This window comes from Mesitornis unicolor, unplaced genomic scaffold, assembly GCF_000695765.1.
Source record: "Mesitornis unicolor isolate BGI_N332 unplaced genomic scaffold, ASM69576v1 scaffold46908, whole genome shotgun sequence".
Classification (NCBI taxonomy): Eukaryota; Metazoa; Chordata; class Aves; order Mesitornithiformes; family Mesitornithidae; genus Mesitornis; species Mesitornis unicolor.
Window position 1 is genome coordinate 49800 of NW_010203445.1, and position 20749 is coordinate 70548.

At 35.3% G+C, this 20749-nt stretch overlaps 1 protein-coding gene across 1 annotated transcript in view; it reads left to right on the forward strand.

Moving 5' to 3' along the window:
* USH2A (Usher syndrome 2A (autosomal recessive, mild)) overlaps positions 1 to 20749 on the forward strand; it is a 103956-nt gene that overhangs the window by 48803 nt on the left and 34404 nt on the right. Inside the window, exons 9-11 of the mRNA XM_010190705.1 lie at positions 5109 to 5304; positions 5745 to 5875; positions 17461 to 17656. Coding sequence (XP_010189007.1) covers positions 5109 to 5304; positions 5745 to 5875; positions 17461 to 17656 — 523 coding nt within the window. The remainder of the gene's footprint in view (positions 1 to 5108; positions 5305 to 5744; positions 5876 to 17460; positions 17657 to 20749) is intronic.

A 20749-nucleotide genomic window follows, 5' to 3' on the forward strand; every position in this document is an offset into this window, starting at 1 on the left:
GATTTGTTGCACAGATGATGTCATACCAAAGGAATTGTGAGGTGATCATTATCCTTTACACATTTTGACCTGACGTTTGTAAGTTTCACTTAAGAGGTAGGCAGATATCAACTAGCATTATGATCGTTATTGTTACCTCAAAAACTGAAGAAAGCTGTTCCAGTCTGAAAATGATTTTCAGGGCCTTATCCACTACGCAGGATAGTTAATTTAATGTGAAACAAAACTGAGGCAGAACTGGGCTGGGACTTCACTGTTGTTGGAAATAGCTGCTGTAAATCATAGTGCTGCATATATTTATTGAATTTCTATGATTTTTCACATAGTCCATATAAGTGCCCAAGTGACTAGCCAATCTGTTGTGTTTTTTTTCTTTTACCCCACTATAACTCTTATTAAAAAGGAAAAATCCTATGCAATAGTTTCCTCAGAAAAGTGAAAATAACCCTAGGATCCCTAGTAACTGTGCCTACAGCACTTTAATGTTATAGGAGAATGGAATTCAAGGGCTTATCCAAATAGAAAAAGTAATAAAGAGGGAAAAATAAATACAACATCTCTTATAATTTAACATACTGAGTAAGTCAGAGCTTTGGTAAAATACAATGCATGCCAAACTCATCATCTACAAAACATACCTTCTATCTCTTCTGTTTTACAGAGGTCCTATAGGGTTGTAGTCTAAATGAGAGTTGGATGGAGCGGGAGCCTAATTTGAAAATGGCTTTGAATTTTAATCCTGGAGAATTTAAATATGAATTAATTTACTTAGCAGTGTGATTTTCAGAATTAGTGTGGTTGCATACATTTTGATTTTGTGGGACTTAGTGTGGCTTCAAGTATCCTTACTAAAAACATCGTAAATGAAAGAGGAGTTGAGTAGAAATATATCTTATGCTGCCTGACAACATCTGTGCCAGTGTTTGAGCTCTCAATTGTGTCCCTTTATTGGAATCTGGCATTCAGAATAGTAGCTCTTATGTTCAGTCAGGTTCTTTGTCAGTCACTGTGTCATTGCAAAGCAGCAGCAGTATCTTTTCTTAGAATGCTATTTGGCATACGATATTTGTAAACCACCTGTTACGGCTGTGCTTAGTTTCTAAAATTATGTTGCATCCTTTTAAGGTACGTGGAGTATTACGATGGATCCCTGTAAGACACTCTCAATTTCTATTCTGCCTTCCATGGTAACATGGAGTCACTTAGAATGTTCTAGCTTTTTTAAAAAAAATATTTTCCTCATAAAGCCCGGCTTTTGAGTTTAAAAACTCTTTGGTCTTTGGGGAGTTCACAAGAGACACATGCAGTTCAAGACTGCTAACATGCAGTCCTGATAGTTAAATGCTGTAGTGAGGGTGCTGAGGAAAACCCATGGGAAAATTAAGACAACTGTCTTCAGAGCAGGGCTAAACTACACTGGAATAGATATTGCCTAGAGGCCATATTTATTTGACTAATGAAGCTAAATGAAGTGTAAGCATACTGTCCATGTACAGACTGGGATCTTGTAGGAAGGAAAAATAGTATGTGATTAACTATCCTATTATAGTCAACATTTACAGGATAGCATAAATAAACATGGTCGGGTGATAGGCATAATGGAGTTTTTCAAAGACAAGAGAGCATTTCAAAAATGCCTGAGAAAGTGGCATTCATATCACTTCGCTTCATATCACTTCAGCAGATCTCTAAATCTGTGTACTGTTAATGAGATATGCATATTACAGAAGCACATATATATATATAAATAATACATGTATTATAGGTGTGTATGTACACTGTTTGTTGGAACTGAGCTTTGATGGGTGTGAGATGGGAACTCCTACACAAGTTAAGAAAAGAAAAAAGGGAATAAATGCTACATAGCATTAAAAAAAAAAAGGATGCCACCCAGAGGCAAGCAGCAGGATATTTTAAAAGTGTTGGAGTAGAAGGTTCTAGTTGATCATGAATTATTGCAAGTCTTAAAGTGTTGTTACCATTGCCTTCTGAAGTATTTCTTTGAATGTTTGTTGACTGTTTCTTTAGAGGCACTGTCCTCAGTATTCTTAGTGGCTCATAAGGAACTTGGCACATAGAGGCTTAGGCTGAATCCACTGGTGTTCTTTCTGTAATTGTGCTGGATTCAGGAATTTTGAGAAGGTAAGCTTTTAATAATAATTTTACCAAAAACTCCTAAATTCATTATTGGAAATATGTTTTTAATCATAATTTTAGACTAATGAATTGGGCCAAGATGAGCTAGTTATTTTGACCATTTGACTCCATGTGTTTTCTCAGAGAACTGTTTTCACAGAAGGTGAGTGGTTCAGATATTTATATATCAAAAGGACATGTTTGTTATTGTCCATAGGGAAAGCCATATGTTTGACATGTTTTCTGAAAGGCCTAGATGTACCTGAGAATAAGGATATCTGCCTGTTTGTGGGTTTTACGGTTATGGAGAAAGGCTTGTTTTGTCAGTAATGAGCATTCTTTGTAAATCTACCACTAGACCTTGTTCAGATTTGTCAAAGGCTTTTTGTGAATTTACCTATCCATTTCAATGTCTTTGAAAATCTCAGCAGCTATGCTTTGGACAAAGGTAGAGTTTACAGTTGGTGAATGAAGACCTGAAGATTGCCATGTGTACATCATCATGCTACCAAAAGTGAAAGTTAAACACAGCAGGTCTGGAAGTTAAATGCACTTCTTAACCTAATAAAGGTGTGATGAACTCAGCAGGTTGAGGTGGGGGTCCAGTGCTCATTTTTAATTAATACAGGTGTGACAACTGCAAAACCAACAGTTGTTTCACACTCATTACCAGCTTTTGAATACTTTTTTTGCCAAGGATTTTAAAATTTTTTGTCAAAGTTTTAAAAGTCACAAAGCAAGAAACATGGTAGTTCAAAGAAGCTCCATGCTGTGTAATCAGATACCATCTTTTTCTCTCTTACTCCTTACTGCTTGTGTGTCATTTAACAGTAGGTGCAAGCACAGGTGTGCATGAGTAACTGATCTAAGATCAAATCTGAAATAAAATGACGAGTGCTCTCAGACACTATGTGGTTATCCATGCATAAATGGAAATTTCAGGCTGGCAGGTTGGTAGCTGTTCCTGTACTATTTTCCTTTCAAGGAAGACGTATTTCCATAGACATGCTGCAAGGAGGAAGATGCATTAGTGGGGTGGTTTGACTGGGAGCATGGGTTTTCCTTGCACTTCTCAAGTTTTTCAGTGCCTGAATGAACTCTGCTGTTGAAACCAGAGGTTGATGCTGCTGTGTAATGCTGGTTTTTCTCAAGGCAGAGGCAGAGGGAGTGACTAGAGAGAGGAAAGATGGTTGCGAATGAGGCAAGGACTTGAATAGGTTTAAGCTGTGAAACTTGTATAACAGTTACGGTCACGCGTTCCTCTTGGTGTTTTTAAACTAGGCTAATCACGATTAGGCAGTGATTCTTCTCATAAACAAAGATCAGAGTTCAAGATCTTAAGTGAAGCCTTGCTGGTTTTCGTCCTGAAACCTCCTTTTGCTCTCACTGTGGTGGTGGTGGTGTGGTTTTTTGGTTGTTTTGTTTTGTTTTTAATAGATTGCAAAAAAGGTGCAGTGGCTATTGTTATCTTACCTTTTACTGTTAATTTACTTTATTTAAAACACAATTTCAGCAGATAAATTCTCATGCTTTCACTTTCTCTCACAAGTTGCTTTTATTATGAGTTGGTTGCTCTGCAATTCTTGGATTACCTTAAGCTTATGTTTTCTAATTCAGTTTCTTATTTTACCCAAACTGATGCTTTCCCAGCATCAGATGTGAGCGAAACAGTTTAGAAACTTCAGTACAGTTTCCTAATTATCAGCATATAGGTGATGTAGGCCCACTGGGCCAAAACAGTTATAATAGTGCTTAGAACTCTAGACACGACAAAAGACGAGGACACTTCTGGAACTTAAGAAGAAAGAAGTTGTCCAAATACTTTACAGAAAGCAACTTATTTTGAAGCAATTAAATTTGTTCTGAAAGATGGAAATTATAATTGCAATATAAATTGTTTCTTAGATCCAGAAAGGCACCACTATTTTGATAATGGACTTTTAGTAATCCTAGTTAAAGTAAAAAAATTCTAAACAAACATCTCTCCAGTGCCAACATGTACAATTCTTTGAGCCAGTTTCATAAAAACTAGTTGGATTGTTCTCCAAAAAGAGAATGTAATTGTCCAAAATGCTATCCATTTGTTAACTTTAAGAAATCCAATTTGGTTTTAGCTCTTGATGAACCAGTAGGCACAGTAAATTTTCTTCTTGAAGTTTTGTAGTCTGTTATAAACTGAAGATTATTTCAACTTCAGATTCTTTGCAAAGCTCTGCTTAGAAGGTAATATTGTGAGTTCATCCAAATAAAAATGAGCTTCTAAGGTGCTCCTGCACTACTTAAAAATATTTTTACTGGTCTGGATTTAAGCTAATAAAAAAGTTTTTGAATAAAATTAGTCTTTGCACTTAAAGAAGTCTGAAAAGAGTTGAAGAAAACAAGATAATTTGTTTAGGTGTTTATTTAAACAATGTACGTGGTATTGTAGTAGTGCATTGGCATAATATTTAAAATATAACTTGACAGAGATGAATATGTAGAGATTTGTATTTATTAAAAAAATTCTTATGAGATAAATGCGCATTAAGTAGTGCTGATATTTCAGATACTCTCTACAAAATGACTTATTTGGTCATAGGAGGCTTTGTTTCATTCAAAAGGTCAAATGATAACTGTACAAACTACAGTTACAGGTATTGTTTAAAATGCACCCAAATGGATGCATTAGGTGAATATTTTTTCTGTGCCTCAAGCACAGGAGGCACCATTTTGGATCTTTAAAAATTTATCTATATCTGAATCTCATTATGTTAGCTTGTGTTGAGTATCTAAATACTTAAAATGTCATTCTCCTGCCCACCTTCCTTGATTTTAATCTGTTGTTAAAGTAACTTAAAAAGATTTAAAAAAAAAATATTTTTTATTTGTATTTAAATGGAGAAAAATGCATAGAATAAAACACAAATATAGAAAGTATAACAGTGTTCTTGTAAGGTAAAGCAATAGTATTTTCCTTTACTTTTTTATTTCAGTGTGACCGCTGTTTGCCATTGTACAATGACAAGCCTTTTCGTCCAGGTGACCAAGTTCATGCCTATAATTGCAAACCTTGTCAATGTTACAGCCATGCAGTAAGCTGCCACTATGACTTATCAATGGACACTTTTCCTCAGGAACACTACAGAGGCAGCGGTGGAGTGTGTGATAACTGCCAACACAATACAGCCGGTAAGTCACACGAAAGAGAATGTACTGAGTAAAGGTTTGAGTAAAGGCTTCTGTTCTGTGTAAGTAGTATATTTGAATACTATTTTTAACACTTCTATTTCAGTTTTCTTGGCTTTTTCTAGTATAGGGAAAAAAGAAAAGTTTCAGGTTCAATGATAATTTTTCCAAAAAATGTATAGGCATTTGCATGGCACAGCTTTTATATAAGTGTGGTATTATATAACAGATGGAAGTTTAATGGAGTAAAACATAGTTTGTAACAGGTTCATTGTTTCATATGCTCTGGATCACTAAATTGGCAGGTAGAGATGAAAGGTGCATTAAAATGGACGTCCTGAAAATTATAGAATTCTCTCAAAGGAATAGAGTCTTTAATTTTGAATTATACAGCTAATTTTAATGAATTGGAAGCCATAATGCATAACCTTTCTTTCACGCAGGAAGGAACTGTGAGCTGTGCAAGGATTTCCATTACAGACAAGCAGGTGCAGATCTTTCAGCCATTGATGTCTGCAAACCCTGTGACTGTTATGGAACAGGCACCAAAAATAAGAGCCTTTTGTGTGATAATGTAAGTAGCCTCAATACAGAAAAACACTAATCAGCTGGGTAGACAGCAGTAAGATTTTACTAAGTGTAGTAAAAGTGTATTTAGATGGTAACCACTTTATAAAAAATGCTTAAGCTTGGCCTTTCCAAAATGATAATTGACTTACATCAGAGACTTAAAGCCAAGAAAACATGGGGTTCTTCATATTGATCAACAACAGCCATAAAAGATGCTGAGCAGATTTTCACAGATGGGTGGTATTGGGATACTAAGAGGTATCTGTGCACTCAGTAATGTTAAAACACCCAGGTTTTGAGTGGTTTTGAAGGCCTTGATACTGTCTTAAAATTACTAGCAGATTTTGAAAATACAGGCAATAAGCTGAGCCTGAAATGGAACTAAAATTAAGCTAGTTTTCCCTATATCAAGAGAAGGACTGATCTCCCATTCAATTCATAAAGTCCATTTAAAAAAAAAAAAAAGAAACTCACAAAGTGAGGCTGAAAAGAGAACACCGTGAGCTATGCTTTCTAAGCCTATGGACCTCGTTGACATGCAAGATATATAGTTGTAATATAAATCTATCTGTAACTTTCAAAACATGCATATCAGGGAAAAATCCAAACAAGCAAACAAACTAACCAACCCAAAAACCAAGAGGAAAAGCAACTCAAGTCTTGAACATATATTAAAAATATATTGGGGTTCATGTCCTAGTCACATACATCCTGTCTGTGCCAAAATCCAAACTTTGTTAGGAATAAGGAAGAAATATCTTCTTTGTCTGAAAAGTATTTTTAAAACATTTTAAAGGTAGAACTTGCTCTTCAGGGAACTGAGATAGAACTTCTTCAGCTTGTTGCCACATTTTTTGTCTTTTTCTTTTTCAAAACTTTTTTCATAAAAAAATCTCTAGCATTTTTCATATGATGTCTCTTGTTACTGCATTTTATTTAACAATAAGCTTTTGTGGATCCTGCTATATTTTCATCCTTTGTACTGCAGTGGTACAAATACATGCCCAATTTGACTCAATGCACCTTCACAGGATTCATGCATCAGTGCATATGCTGAGCGATTTAGCACAATAAGTTTTTAAAAATAATTCCTTGCACAAGTAAAAATTAATTTATAATTTTCTGTTTTCTGAAGCGAATACTTTTTGACAGCATCACAGAAATAAAAAAACCCTTGGAAATACAGGTATCATGTTAGAACTATTTTTTAAGGTATAGGAAAGATGAAAGTGAATGCTGATTTGAGTGTCCATGGTTTATGGTGAAATGTTAACCTAAACCAGCTTGAGCTATGATTAATAATCAGCCAAAGATTGTATGAAATCAGTGATTTCTGTAAACTATACAATATACAAGAACTTTGATGAAGCTTCACTATGAAAGTATGAACGAGGACATAAAATGGGAAAAATAGGGGAGACTGTATTGCTCAATAAAGCATCAATTGACTATTGCAGTAGAAGCAGAGCAGGGATAAATGATTAAGAGGCATTAAAGAATAGATTAATAAGACTGGGGACTAAAGGTTGAAATTAATTACATGAATAGGAAGGCATCATCGAAGGAAGTGTTTCCAAATTTGACCTGTGGAAGATGGAATCGTAAGGAATAAGGACCCTACTCATGAAAATTAATTGTCACATCACAGTGCTAATTTTCAAGGAAATATGCCAAAGATGGGGCAGAATACACTTTTACTGCATAACTCACCATTTTTTGCAGTTCATAAGGATTTTTTTTTCTTTCTGCAAAGTTCCAGTTGCATCACTAAGTTCCAAGAGGTACAGAGTTCCAAAATTAATCCATTTAATCACAAATTAATCCACTGAATCACACAAAGAATATTTACTCATCAAATGAAGCATTATTAATGTAGATGGCTCTTCCACCCATCCTGTAAACTTACTGTAACACAGTTATTCCCATCTCAGTTCTTTGAACTGTTCATGAAAAATTTATGCTTGTTCTATTCACCTGTTTCACTCTACCCTTGGTGAGAAATACATGTAGGTGTGTAGAAATTCTCCATTGCCTAGGTTCTCAGTTCATGTACATCTGCAGATCATGCCCACTTACAGATCAGTGTGTAACTTCATTTGTATTTTAAAGTTCAAAAAAACATATTAGAGATTTTGAAATTATAAGTTTATGGCTTTATAAGTTTAATGAGTGGGGTTTTAGAACAGTGGTTTAGCAGTGCATCCATGAGCGGTTTGTTGACTTTTTTTGCAGAGAGGTCTTTCCTTGGGGCTGATGGGTACAAGAGGGAGAATTGCTACCATCTGATAAAATTTGTCCTCTTCTAGGTAGTTACTGACATGTATTCAGTATAGATAAGATGCACATTGGTCACATCCTCTTTGTGAACGTTTGTCACAGAATATTTCAAAGAATCAGAAAGTCTGGATGAATTATTTGAGGTGCCCGAGTTTTATGAGAGTGAAAGAAGAATTGGCTGCCTTCTTCCCTTCTCTCTAACCATTCACACATGAGAAAATCCTGCCAGAATACTGCTGATGTGATCATTCTTGTTGTGTATGGAGAGCTGGAGATTAATTTCTTCTGGCCCTTATGCCACAATCCTTGACTCATTTTCCTGTGCTGCTTTTTACCCAGACTGCTCTACGAATGCTTACATATTCAATCAGGCACAACAGTTTGTAGTCCTTTTGTGATTCTATTATAATATGCTATATATAATGGTGTGAAAAAAGCACTCTTTTCCAGGGCATTTGTTTCTAGGCAAAGCTGAAAGTGCTGCTATTGCTTTTACCTGGTCTTTGGAAGTACCATTATGGTCTCAGTGAATTTAGGCATCTTTCTTTACTGAGCTTTTACTGATTTCTAAAAATTTACTCTTAACATTCAAATAAATATGTATCATATACTTATTGGTGCAAAGAAGCTGTACTTTACTGCCGTGGATGTTGTTCAGAGTTGCAAAGACTTAATTGCCTTCCATCAAGGTGGCAGCTATATTGTCTCATGTTGTGAGAAAACTCTTTTTAAGGCGTGAAGATAAACAAAATGTTAGTTTTCTCTGTTTTCTCTGAGGAGTCAAATGAAAGCATGTATTCCAGTGCTACCAAGTATGCTTTTGAATAGGCTTCAGATTTCACCTTTCTGTACACTCTCTAAATATTGCTCATTTGGATATAATTTTTCCCCTCAATTTTTAAAGTTTTATTTAATTTTGAAATACATAATGGTAAAGCTAGCTAATAGCTGTGTGTATATGTATTTTAAACCAAAGTAGCATCTTTATTTCTGATAATTTTATTTCTGAGTTGACAGATTCTTTGATCTAAACTTAGGAAGAGCATTCCTCTGTTCTCATTTTTCCACCTACACCGTTTTCAACCCATTTATAGTGATTGACAATAAATAAATAACTGGAATGTGTGTTACAAGGGAAAGAACATAGGTAAAGCAGTTAATTAGGGGCATTTCAGTCAGCAGATGTATCAAATAGAATAAGGTATATGAAGGATGCAAACGTGTCAATGAAAAGCTCATGTGCATAGTGGAGTTCATAAAAAAATCAAGTTATAAAACATTCTGTGTATTCTGAATACTGGATTTGCCTTCATGGAAGGCATTTAATCTTATTGCTAAAATGAATGAAAATGAGCTTTTTATGTTAAATGATTCTATGGCTTCATTTCTGATGCGTTTTGTACCATGGAAATGCTGGTTTTCTGTGATAATTTGCCAAGTTATTTTGGGGATTTGGTCCTTTGAAGTGTCATGGGAAAAGAGTAAACACCTCATTTTACATTCTGAGCGGAAGTACTAGAAAGCTACTGACTTTTCAAAGTCATCATATGTGATGACAAGAAGAGATAGCAGAGGAGTAAAAAGGAACTTCATTATTGCTGCTTATTCAATTTTCAGTTCCCAAAGCTGACATACCGAGAATACTCTTAGGTATTTGGCGGTCAGACCATTAACCTATGTATGTGAGCCAGCACACCTTACAGTTCTTATTTCCTAAACTGAAGAAAATAAAAGAAAATAGTCCTCAACCTTCTTGCTCTGCGCTCCCGCTTCCTAAGATTGCAGTCAACTGGATGCTGGGGTCCTTGCCAGATTTGTGTCAAGAAAGAAGGTAGTGAGAAATATATGATTAGCATTTATATCAAAAAGGCAGAACATTGAGATTGGTACCAATCAATTGCAAAGCCAGCAATGGCAGGATGAGCCGAAAGAATTTAATGCAGGAACTAAATATACCCATGGGTCTTAAAATGTGAGTTTTAGGGAATTGCCAGCTGGTCAAGGGAAGGTGCTCCTATCCTGGTATAGAGTAAATTGAAATTAGTAATGACTCAGCCAATTGCAAAAAGTTTTTTTTTGTCATGTGTTTTGGGCTTCAAAACCAGAAGTTAACTTTGGTAAAAGAAACTTAGAAAGTGTCAGCTTCAGTTTTTTATTTAGTAATATAAAGCCACATCTCATATTTATTCTCCAGAGTTGGAGAGAGTTTCCGGCAGTATGCTTCTGCTGTTACAGAAAGCAAATAATAGCTACTTAGAATTATAGTGATATCCAAGGAGAAAAAGATAGTTTTAACTTTCAGAAAAGTTTAGGTTAGCTATTTTTTTCACCAAATCCTATTTTATAAATACATACATTCAACAAGATTTTAAGTATGGGGAAGATATATTTCTGTGACCATGATATGTACGTGTTGAATGTCTACTAGATGAGCACTATGACTAAATAATTTGTTGTACCCTAAACCATAATTAAGACAATTCTTTGAAATATGTTGTCCTTTCTCCTGAGTACTTAAGTCTCTTCTGAAGTCTTTACATCAGTTTAGTAACTGGACATTAGAAGGGCTCCTGAACAGGCTTCTCTTTTAATTTGTGATTCTAGATGCGATGAGTTAGTCAGATTAAAATGTCCCCAAGTAAAGAGTGGTATCACTACAATCTAAAGCAGTGTGAACTGCTTGGTATATCTAAATTTTAGAAATCTCAAGTAGTCTGCTTCCTGACTAAGGACAATGATGCTGTAACTATGATTTGTGCAGGAGGAAATTGCTTGCATACTTTTACTAACCATTTACATTCAAGGATATGGGACTAATGTGTATTTCATACGTAAATTATAAATGACATAAGGGATGTGTGCTAACTCAGCATCAGTGATTTTCTGTATCAAATAACAGTTGTGATTATGAGGTCCCAAGGTACACCACCACTTGGTAGTAGTGTTCAGCTAGACTCATTTTTGTAGTGAACTGTCTAGACAGATATTTTTCCAGAAGTGATTTAGTACCAAGGTGGTCATGTTAATAGACAGGCTGTTTCTATCTGCTTACTGTTTGGGTCAGAACCAGGCCTGTCAGGCATAAGCAACAGGAGAACAGATTAATTTCTGTTCATTGATCACTGGCATAATTAAAGTCTATTTCTTTAAATGATAGATAACATTTGGATCGGGGGGGGGGGGGGGGGGGGCGGAAGGGTTCAGTGATATCTCCAGTGCACAACTGGTGAAATCCTGGTTAATAAAATCTTTAAATATGAATTGCTACCAGTATTCTCAGTGATACCGTTGTTTCCAGGGTAAGCTAGATTTACAGAAATAATACTAGTAATAACAACAAGCACCACTTTGCCCCATAATTCACTTGGATTTTTTATGTAGTTATACAAGTGGTTTGTTCTACCCATTTTGATGTAGATTTCCATATTATAACCTGTGGTACACCTATTTCTGCAGCTTTACAAACATTTGTCAGCTTGTAAAACTTTTGTAACAGTATCCATTGCCAAGCATTTCATAGTGTGTCTGGAATATTTTTATGCTTCTCTGTCTGTAAAGAGAAATGAAAGACTTTCTTTTTCTTTATTTCTCTTTTTTAAGCCAAAATTTCGTCAAATTAAGCCAAAATTTCTTTCCTAAATTCATGCAGTGACCAATTTTCATATCTACTTCAGAATGCATATATACCTTAATTTTGCTTTTATCTTTAGCTAAAATTTCAGTTCTTTAAAATTATTTTTTCTTGCTTTTTAATTTACTTTTTCTAATTTGTGTGTTGCACCCTTGAAGTATTTGAGCTGAAGCCTTACCTTTCCTTCTCATGTCTTAAATATGAGATTCCTTTTTAGTACCTTTTCTGGAGTGGAATCATATTGTTCATGTTTAATTTGTGGAATCCCAGTATCACTTCCAGCTTATTTTTGGCATTATTTTTTCTTCACAATTTTTATTCATTTCACGTTTGATGTCTCCTTGCTGTGTGTTGTGTTCTGTTGTGTTCTGAACTTCTGCAGTTACTTCACTTTTACTGATTTTAGAATATTTGACCAAAGAGCAAAAGTAATGTTGAAAAACAACCCACTGAGGGTGATCCCAGCACAGCAGTGCCCACCCTGACCAGGGCACAGTCCCGCAGCATTGAAACATGGCCAAGTGCTTGTAACAGGGTCCATTGACAACCCCAGACAAGGCAAAGTGATAAATCAGGTCCGGGAGCCATCCAGGGAGTCCAGTTTGGAGTCAGTGGGAGATGAGGCTGGAGACATGTCTGTAGTCTAAGTCCAAGGGATCCCTCCAGGAGGCAGGGGACATAAACAAGTGCGGCATAGCCCAGGTGAGGTACGGATGCCCAGACTGGAGCTCCCGGGCTGTGGGCAGAGGGTGTGAGTGGAGGCCCCAGGTGAAGCTGCTCAGGGCCATTAAGGCTGGTTGGTTCCCTCAAATTCATGATGATGCTGGGTGTGCATCCTGAGCCAGGGTGATCTGTGAGGCTTGTAAACTTATTTTCTCTTCTGTCTTCGGAGTCTGCTACTGAAAATATTAAAGAGCTTAGCATCCAGGGCAGGCAATTACAGAACCCTAGAAAACTTAACAGATTTACAAGACATGCGAATACAATCAGAGGCTCCTTTTTGTCTTGTTTACACATTGTCTTTTTTCTCCTTGACGTCTTTTCACGATATTTTGAAATCAGTGTCATAGAAGAGTGTCAATGGATTATTTACAGATCTTGTAATCTTGTACTTAGAAACCTATTTTCAGATCTATTGAGAAGCAATCTGATAAGCCTCCTTCTCTAAAAAAAACCTTTAGTTTCCTAACTGACATAAAAGACTTTCACTCTTTTTAGAACCAGGAAACCAGTTGCCACTTGTATTGATTACAGATGGAAAACTCTTTTTTACATGACAGCAAAGTAGAAGGAAATTTATGCAGGTGGATCTCCAAATAATTTCATGGGTTGGTTCCTGGAGAAATTGAATTGTATTCTTTGGTTGGCCAGTTATTTCTCCCTCATTCTGAAGAGTTCTAGTTATTCCTCTGGCATAGTTTTTTACCCTATTAAGAGAAAGTTTGGGAACATACATTTTCTGCAACTGAATGGGGTGGAAATTACTGCTTCTTGTAATAGTCGGACACTTAAAATGATACTGATGATACTGGTGCTCTTTGCTTCCCTTAGCACTCAATAATCTACACTTTTCACTTGTTGCACCAGGAAATGGCTACCATCTGCTCACAATTAGACTTGGGTTGGCATGTATTTATGATGAGAACAGTCATACTGGATGAAACGAGACTTTAATCTAGGACAGTGTCCTCTCAGATAGTTAGCAGAAGCTGGTGTTAAAAAGCATGATCTTTCTGTGATATACTTTTCTAGATTCCAGTTATTTATGGTTTTGGGACTACCTGAGCTGAACTCAGGGGTTTCATCTGAGTTGTCATGTTTGGTATCCACATATGGAATTAATCTAAGTAATTTTTTAATGCACTTAAAAAAAAAAAGGATATTTTTCCATACACTGGAAGTGTGTAGAATAAGTCCTTTTTCATTCTTTTAAGTTTGCTTTCTGACAATTTCCTGAGTGTTCTCTCCTCCTTATATTGAGAGAAATAATTAATATTCATTCTGTAAGGCATTCATGATTTTATAGACATGTATTCATTTTAGTAATCTCTTTCCAAATAGAAAAGTCTTTTTTTTAGTCTCTCTTCATTTGTATCTTTGCTTTTCCTGTTCACTGTGTGACCTCTTTTAGTTTAGAGAGGGTAACCAGATGCACAATTTGTGCAAAATGTTGTTATACAATGGATTTTTATGACAGAATGACATTTTCTGTATGATTTTCAGCTCTTTTCCTAATAATTCCAGTGTTCTTATTGCCTTTTTAACTGCCTCAGAGCTTTCAAATTATTTTTAGGGAGAATGGAGCAGCTTTAACAGCTCCTTTCTTGAGTGATAATAGCTAATTTTGGACTCATCATTGTCTACCTGTAGTCAACATTGGTTTTCCCCAGGTGTTAAGTTTGTACTTCTTGATGTAGAAATTAATTTGACTTTCAATCATACATTTGGTTCAGTATATGCAACATTTCCAGATATTGCTGACTTAAAGTGCAGTAGAATCATGAAGCATGACTTTTCTTTGCAAAAAAAGTACCAATCTTTTCGAGTATATCAAACTCATGTTTCATTTCATGTTTCCATTAATTCGCTGTGTACAGAAAAAGACTACTGGTCTGTAGATCTCAGAAGCTTCCTTGCAGCCTTTTAAGGAGATTGATGTATCTTTTATAATATTGTGCCCCTTTTACTGAGTTTGATTTAAGTAATTAATAAGTCAGTAATCTTGTATTTCAGTTCATTTAGAACTCTTGACTAATGTGTGGTGACTTTTCAACAGATGAGATTTTGCAAAAATCTTTTCCTTCTGACATTTCAGTCTGAAACCAGTCTTGAAAAGAATTCCTAATATAGAATGGTAATACCTCTTTCTTAGTGCGCAGCTCTGAAACACTTTATTTGAAATCTCTGTTGTGGTTCTCTTTTCCCTGGATGCTACACACAATCATAGAAGCATTGGTTGATCTGCTCCAGCTCAAAGCAGCAATGTTGTCAGTTCTAGATCCAGTCAGTCATGATTTTGTATGGATGAGTCTTGATATCTCTGGGGACAGAGGTCCCACATCCTCTCGGACAACCTGTTACTGATACTGCACTTCCCTCTTAGTGAAAAGTTCTGATGTCCAATCTGCATCTGCTATTCATACCACTTAATTATTTATTGCCCTCATTGATTCTCTATCAATCTTCCTTTGTGTTTTTGACATTTGAATTTTTTTTTCCTTCATGCTTTAAGCATGTTGCTTGTTAACATTTAGTAGGTAAAGAGAGGTTCTCCTCCCCTTCTACTCTGCCCTGGTGAGACTGCATTTGGAATATTGTGTCCAGTTCTGGGCCCCTCAGTTCAAGAAGGACAGGGAATTGCTTGAAAGAGTCCAGCGCAGAGCCACAAAGATAATTGAGCGAGTGGAGCATCTCCCTTATGAGGAGCGGCTGAGGGAGCTGGGTCTCTCTAGCTTGGAGAAGAGGAGACTGAGAGGTGACCTCATTAATGTTTATAAATTTGTCAAGGGCGAGTGTCAGGAGGAAGGAGCCAGGCTCTTCTCTCTGATGTCCAATGACAGGACAAGGGGCAATGGGTGCAAGCTGGAGCATAGGAGGCTCAACCTGAACATGAGGAAAAACTTTTTTACTGTAAAAGCAACAGAGCACTGGAACAGGCTGCCCAGTGAGGCTGTGGAGTCTCCTTCTCTGGAGACATTCAAAACCTGCCTGGACGCGTTCCATTGTGACCTAGTCTAGGTGATCTTGCTCTGGCAGGGGGTTTGAACTGGATGGTCTTTTGAGGTCTCTTCCAACTCCTAATATTCTGTGATTAAGAGCTGATTTTTATATTGCCTTATTCTGGTTTTAAAATTTGGTGATGTTTATCCTCTCATTTAACGTTTTTATTTTGATACAATTTCCACTTTTTGAAGATGGCTTTCCCTCACGTGGTAGCTTTTGGAGTACCTTTAAAGTCTTTTTGGGTATGATTTATATATTTGTTGAGTGCTAATGAGATATCTTTATGTAATACTTGCTATTGTGTAATCTGAGTATGCTGTGATCACTAACACAAAATATTTCTTTTACAGTTATGTATTAAACTAGGTATTTTTCTTCATTTAGGATTAAACTCAGGGTTGATTTTCACATGTGAATTCTCTGATGAATAGCTGTAATGCATGACTGGGTCTCTCATAATAAACTAAATATCTAGATCAAATCCAGCCTAGAAGGGAATAACTTGAAAGACCTTGTTGCTGTGTTTTCTGCTATTGTGGCTTCTCCTAAGTCTCACTTTTTTGCCATTACTCTTGTTTATAAAATATTGTTTTCTTGCCTTTTTAATATCTTCATCTTCCTGAAATATGTGGCATCAGTAATAATCTCTATCATGAAAGCATATTGAAGAGGTTTTCTTGGACTACAGAATCCTTTTATGAGGGAAGGGGTAGGAACACATGCCTCTCTAACTTTCATTCAGTGTTTTCTGCACTGAGAATTTACTATTAGATGTTGAAATACTCTATTTTATCTTGTATCAATAAAGCTTCATTGTAGATTGGAGGGTGTGATAATAACATTTATTTTAAGTGGAACTTCCAAGAAGCTTTTTCTCTAATGCCACAGGAGTCTCCTGTTGTTTTAATTTTGCCTGAGTCATAAGTTTAAGATGTAAAAGACAACTGTTAAGAGAAAGTTGATTTTTTTGTTTTGTTCCTTGACTATGAATCCTAGACCTTTAGCCACTTCACATCTCATGCATCTCTATGTTGTTTTGACTCCCTGTTCTCATCTAGGTTTTGTGTTGTCTGAGGTCTTCCATTTGTTTCCCCATCCCTGTGCCATTGCCCTTTCCCTGTGCTCAGTATTCCCACCATATTGGAAAGTGGTGAATATAGATAATCTGTCTTTTTTCTAGCTTTCAGAGGTTTGAAATTGAGCTAGCTTTCCAGGAGCCCTTTAATCTTGCACAAGGTGTGAGATAACAATTAAGAGATCATGGCCCACGCGTAACAAAGGATGCCTCAGCTCCTTCCAAATAGCTATGCTACCCATTTAGAGAGTAGGAGAGGACCTTTACATCCTGCCACTGAAGTGGAACACTGGGATCCCAGCTGAATCAAGAAAAGAGGGAGAGGGTTTCGTATACTGAGAAGTTGGGTCGCATCCTTCTGTAAAGGGAGAGGAAATTTATCTTGGATGAGTAATCAGAAAAAAAAAATCTTTCAACTTTGCTTTGTTCTTATTTAACTAACATTTTCACTAAAATAAATAAGCATATGGCGTGAACAAAAAAATGTAAAACTTGACCTTTGGAAATGATACAATGTTTTGCTGTAATTGTGATTCAAAAAAGTACATATTGTTTTAATAGAAGTCACCATTTATGCAGTGTAATCTTGTAATTATTTTTTGCAGTTTTCCCTGCTCAATTGATAAATATTGCCACAGTGTTCTTTTTGAAAGAGCAGGACTTTTAAACTCTATTTAAAAATTAAATAGTTACAGTCTGTTTAATATTTGTCTTTTTTCTCTCTCTAAGCAAGTTAAAAAAGTATGTGTTCCACAGGCTTATTTTTTTCTGTTCCATTTAAAGTTTTCTTCTCCCCGACTCATACTCCCATTCTTGTTGCTAATGAGTGTATCATCTAAAAATAGATATGTTCATCATTCTATAATATTTTGTATCTTTCTAGATTGGAGGCCAGTGTAATTGTAAGAGACATGTGTCTGGCAGACAATGCAATCAGTGCCAGGAAGGATTCTACAATCTACAACAGTCAAACCCTGATGGCTGCAGTCCCTGTAACTGTAATACCTCTGGGACAGTCAATGGAGACATTACCTGTCACCAAAATTCAGGCCAGTGCAAGTGCAAAGCAAATGTTATTGGTACGTGTAATGCAAGAGCTGGGAGCTATTTTTCGTGTTATCTCTGGAAATAAAGCACACTTGATTTCTAAATGAAAAGTATAGTAAACTTCTTTGCTGAAGGCAGAATATAAAAATGAATGAAATTAACTGTTGAAAAATTATTAATTTAAGAATTCTATCAAACTACAGCTTGAAGCTTAGTTTAATCAACCCTTTAGAAGTTTCTTTACGGCATAGTTACATTAGCTTACATAGCTTCATTCTAATAAGTCACAGAAGTAATGCAATTTGCTTACTGCATAGATGTTTCTTTTAGGAAATTAACAGTTTTTCAGAATGTTTTATACTTAATGAGTTCTAAGCAAATCGTTTCCATGCTAGTTTTCTTAATAGACCAAAATAAATGGATTTTTTTCTCAAAACATCCTGTGCTACAGGGTCCTTTGTGATAAATCTGTCCATTTTTTTCTATTATATTTCTTTGAACTGTTCCTATGAAATGCAAAATAAGTCAACATAATTCCACAGATCATGTACATAGCTAGGGTTAGTTATCAAGGGCCACATAATTTTAATTTTGTAATTCAATGCCAAGCTGATTATAATAAACTGCTACCTTCTGTGTTATTTATCATTTTTTTACAAGACGTGCTTTTTTGTTTGTTACTCCCACAGGTATTTTTCAGAAATTAGATTTGATTATAGCAATTTATTACTTCCAGCATATTTGAGGGGAGCCACAGCTACATAAGGACAAAATTTATCAAGTGCCCAAAATACACAGTATATATAATACACTTTGAAATGTTGATGTATGGGAATATTATGCAAGGAGAATTTCCTGATAAAGTGAGCCTTGCATGGTAACTGTACACATCTCAGACTATACATGTGTCTAAAAAAAAAAAATTTCTGCTTTGCTATTAACACAATTTGTAATCTTTTTGTTTTTTAAGCTATCAATAGTTGTTGGTTGTATTAACAATGTATATGTTAATTTATAACTCACTGATTTGTGAATATTGACTTATTTGTAATATTGTGAGTCTTTCTTTCTTCTGACTTCCAAAAGCAAATATAGAAATTACAAATAATGAAAATAACTCTAAACATACATAAGCCTGAACAGTGTCTGTCCTCTTTTCTGTGAAATGCCAAGTACCTATGTTTTCCATATGATAAAAAGGATGCTAAGAGAGAAAAAAAAAAACCTCTGTGCCTCTTAAACCCACTTTCTACATTTGATGAAAAGGACTTCAGAGCATTTTAAATTATATATTCTTTGCCTTCATTTCATATTTGTATGTGCAAAAACCTTTCTTAATTCAGTGGGAGTTTGGTATAGAAGAAATGCAGTCTGGTTCTCATATGTATTATTTTAAATGTTTTCTCCCTTTAATGAAAACAGTAAGAGTTATTTTTATTTCCACTGAAATAGTAATACAAAAAATGTGTAAATCTATGCTTTCTGCAAATTTAGCTGTAACTGTGGTGGGGGACTGTAGTTATACAAGTTTTTTTTCTCAGGATAAAAAACTAATATTTTCCAGACTTGATTCTCTATTTTGTTTTCCAAACTAATTGTCAATAAGCTTCTGTATACAGGAACGTGTGCAGCAAACTTTAACAAAGAGCTTGCTTCTTTGGATTTCTAAATTGGTTTTTAGAGCAATCTGTCTATTGCCATTTTACCTATTTAAACAAACACAGTAACAGAAAAATGCAACTATGGGCTGCGGTGTTATGAAATGAACTGTTAGAGTTAACACAACTGTTAAATCTTACTAATGATTCTATCTCCAGTAAAATACATTAGCACCAATAATTTTATTAAAGTAGGTCATTCATCTAGAATAAAAAGGTAGAAGAATGTGAATTAAATGCCAAGTGTGCTAACTCCCCTGTACTTGTTAACATTGAATGTGATGCCCTGTAGGCCTTCCTCAGTATCGTTAGGAATAGATTACCTGTCAGGAATATGTATGGCATATTCAAATAAGCACTGCGCATATTTTTAAAACTGATATGATATGAATCCATGTAGACCAATTTTAATAGTTCAAAATGAGTCATAATTCTTGTTAACAATACAGTTATTTTTAAAATTTGCAGCAATAGTGGTCCTTTTTTATTTTCCTTATTGAAATTAAATGATATGCCTTAGGTGAGTCATTCATCACTGTTAAAGGAATTTGCCTTCTGTTGGAATTTTTGAGTTTTTATCCATATGTATAATTCATTTCCTACCACTTTTAGTTTTATTTTTCTACGTGTAAGTTGCAAGATGTATTTTTGTATGTTTTAAAATTATTTTTAAATGATGACAATATTTTGCTAGAACACTGTATTTCTTTTTTTCTGTATGCACCAATTAAGTGATGGCTTCATAGTGAAGGATTTTCCCATTGTGAGGGAAAATACATAACTGTGAATTTGCATTTTTCATATAATAATCTAGTTGGCTTTCTTGTAATGTACATTTTATAAACTGAAATACAAATGCTATCCCTTGGGGCAGGGATAAAGCAAGCAATGACTTTGAAAACAAAGCTAATAAAACTACAGGATGAAGTGTGAAGAAAACAGTTTAGACTTTAATGTACTGCAGGAGTTAACTAAATCATACATTTAAATAAAAATATTTCATTTTGGCTTATGGAAAACATTTTCTGCTTTCAGTAAGGGCTAACAATAAACATGAACATAAATGTAATCAATGCTAAAACTGAAGTACAGTGTTAAGGAAATAATTCGTCATGATTAGTCTAACTTGTGTTGTCCTAGAGTATATTTAACGTGTTTAGTATAATACATAAATCTGTTATCAGAACAGATTGAGACCCCGGTGCAATTCCCTGTATATTGCATTTCTACAATGCAGGGTGAAGAGTTCACGTAAGCATTGATTGTGCAACAGGTGCTGTTCTGGGGTACAAAGAGATTAATTCTGGTTTGTCTTAGAAATGTTACAAAGAATCTCTTTCAGAAGTATCTTAAATTGTATTGAGAAGCCAGCAGAAATGCATCGCTTCTGAAACAAATTGGAAAAGTAAACAGTTTTTTGGGATGCCACTGTTACTCAATTGATTTGTGCAGCCCTGTCATTCCTGC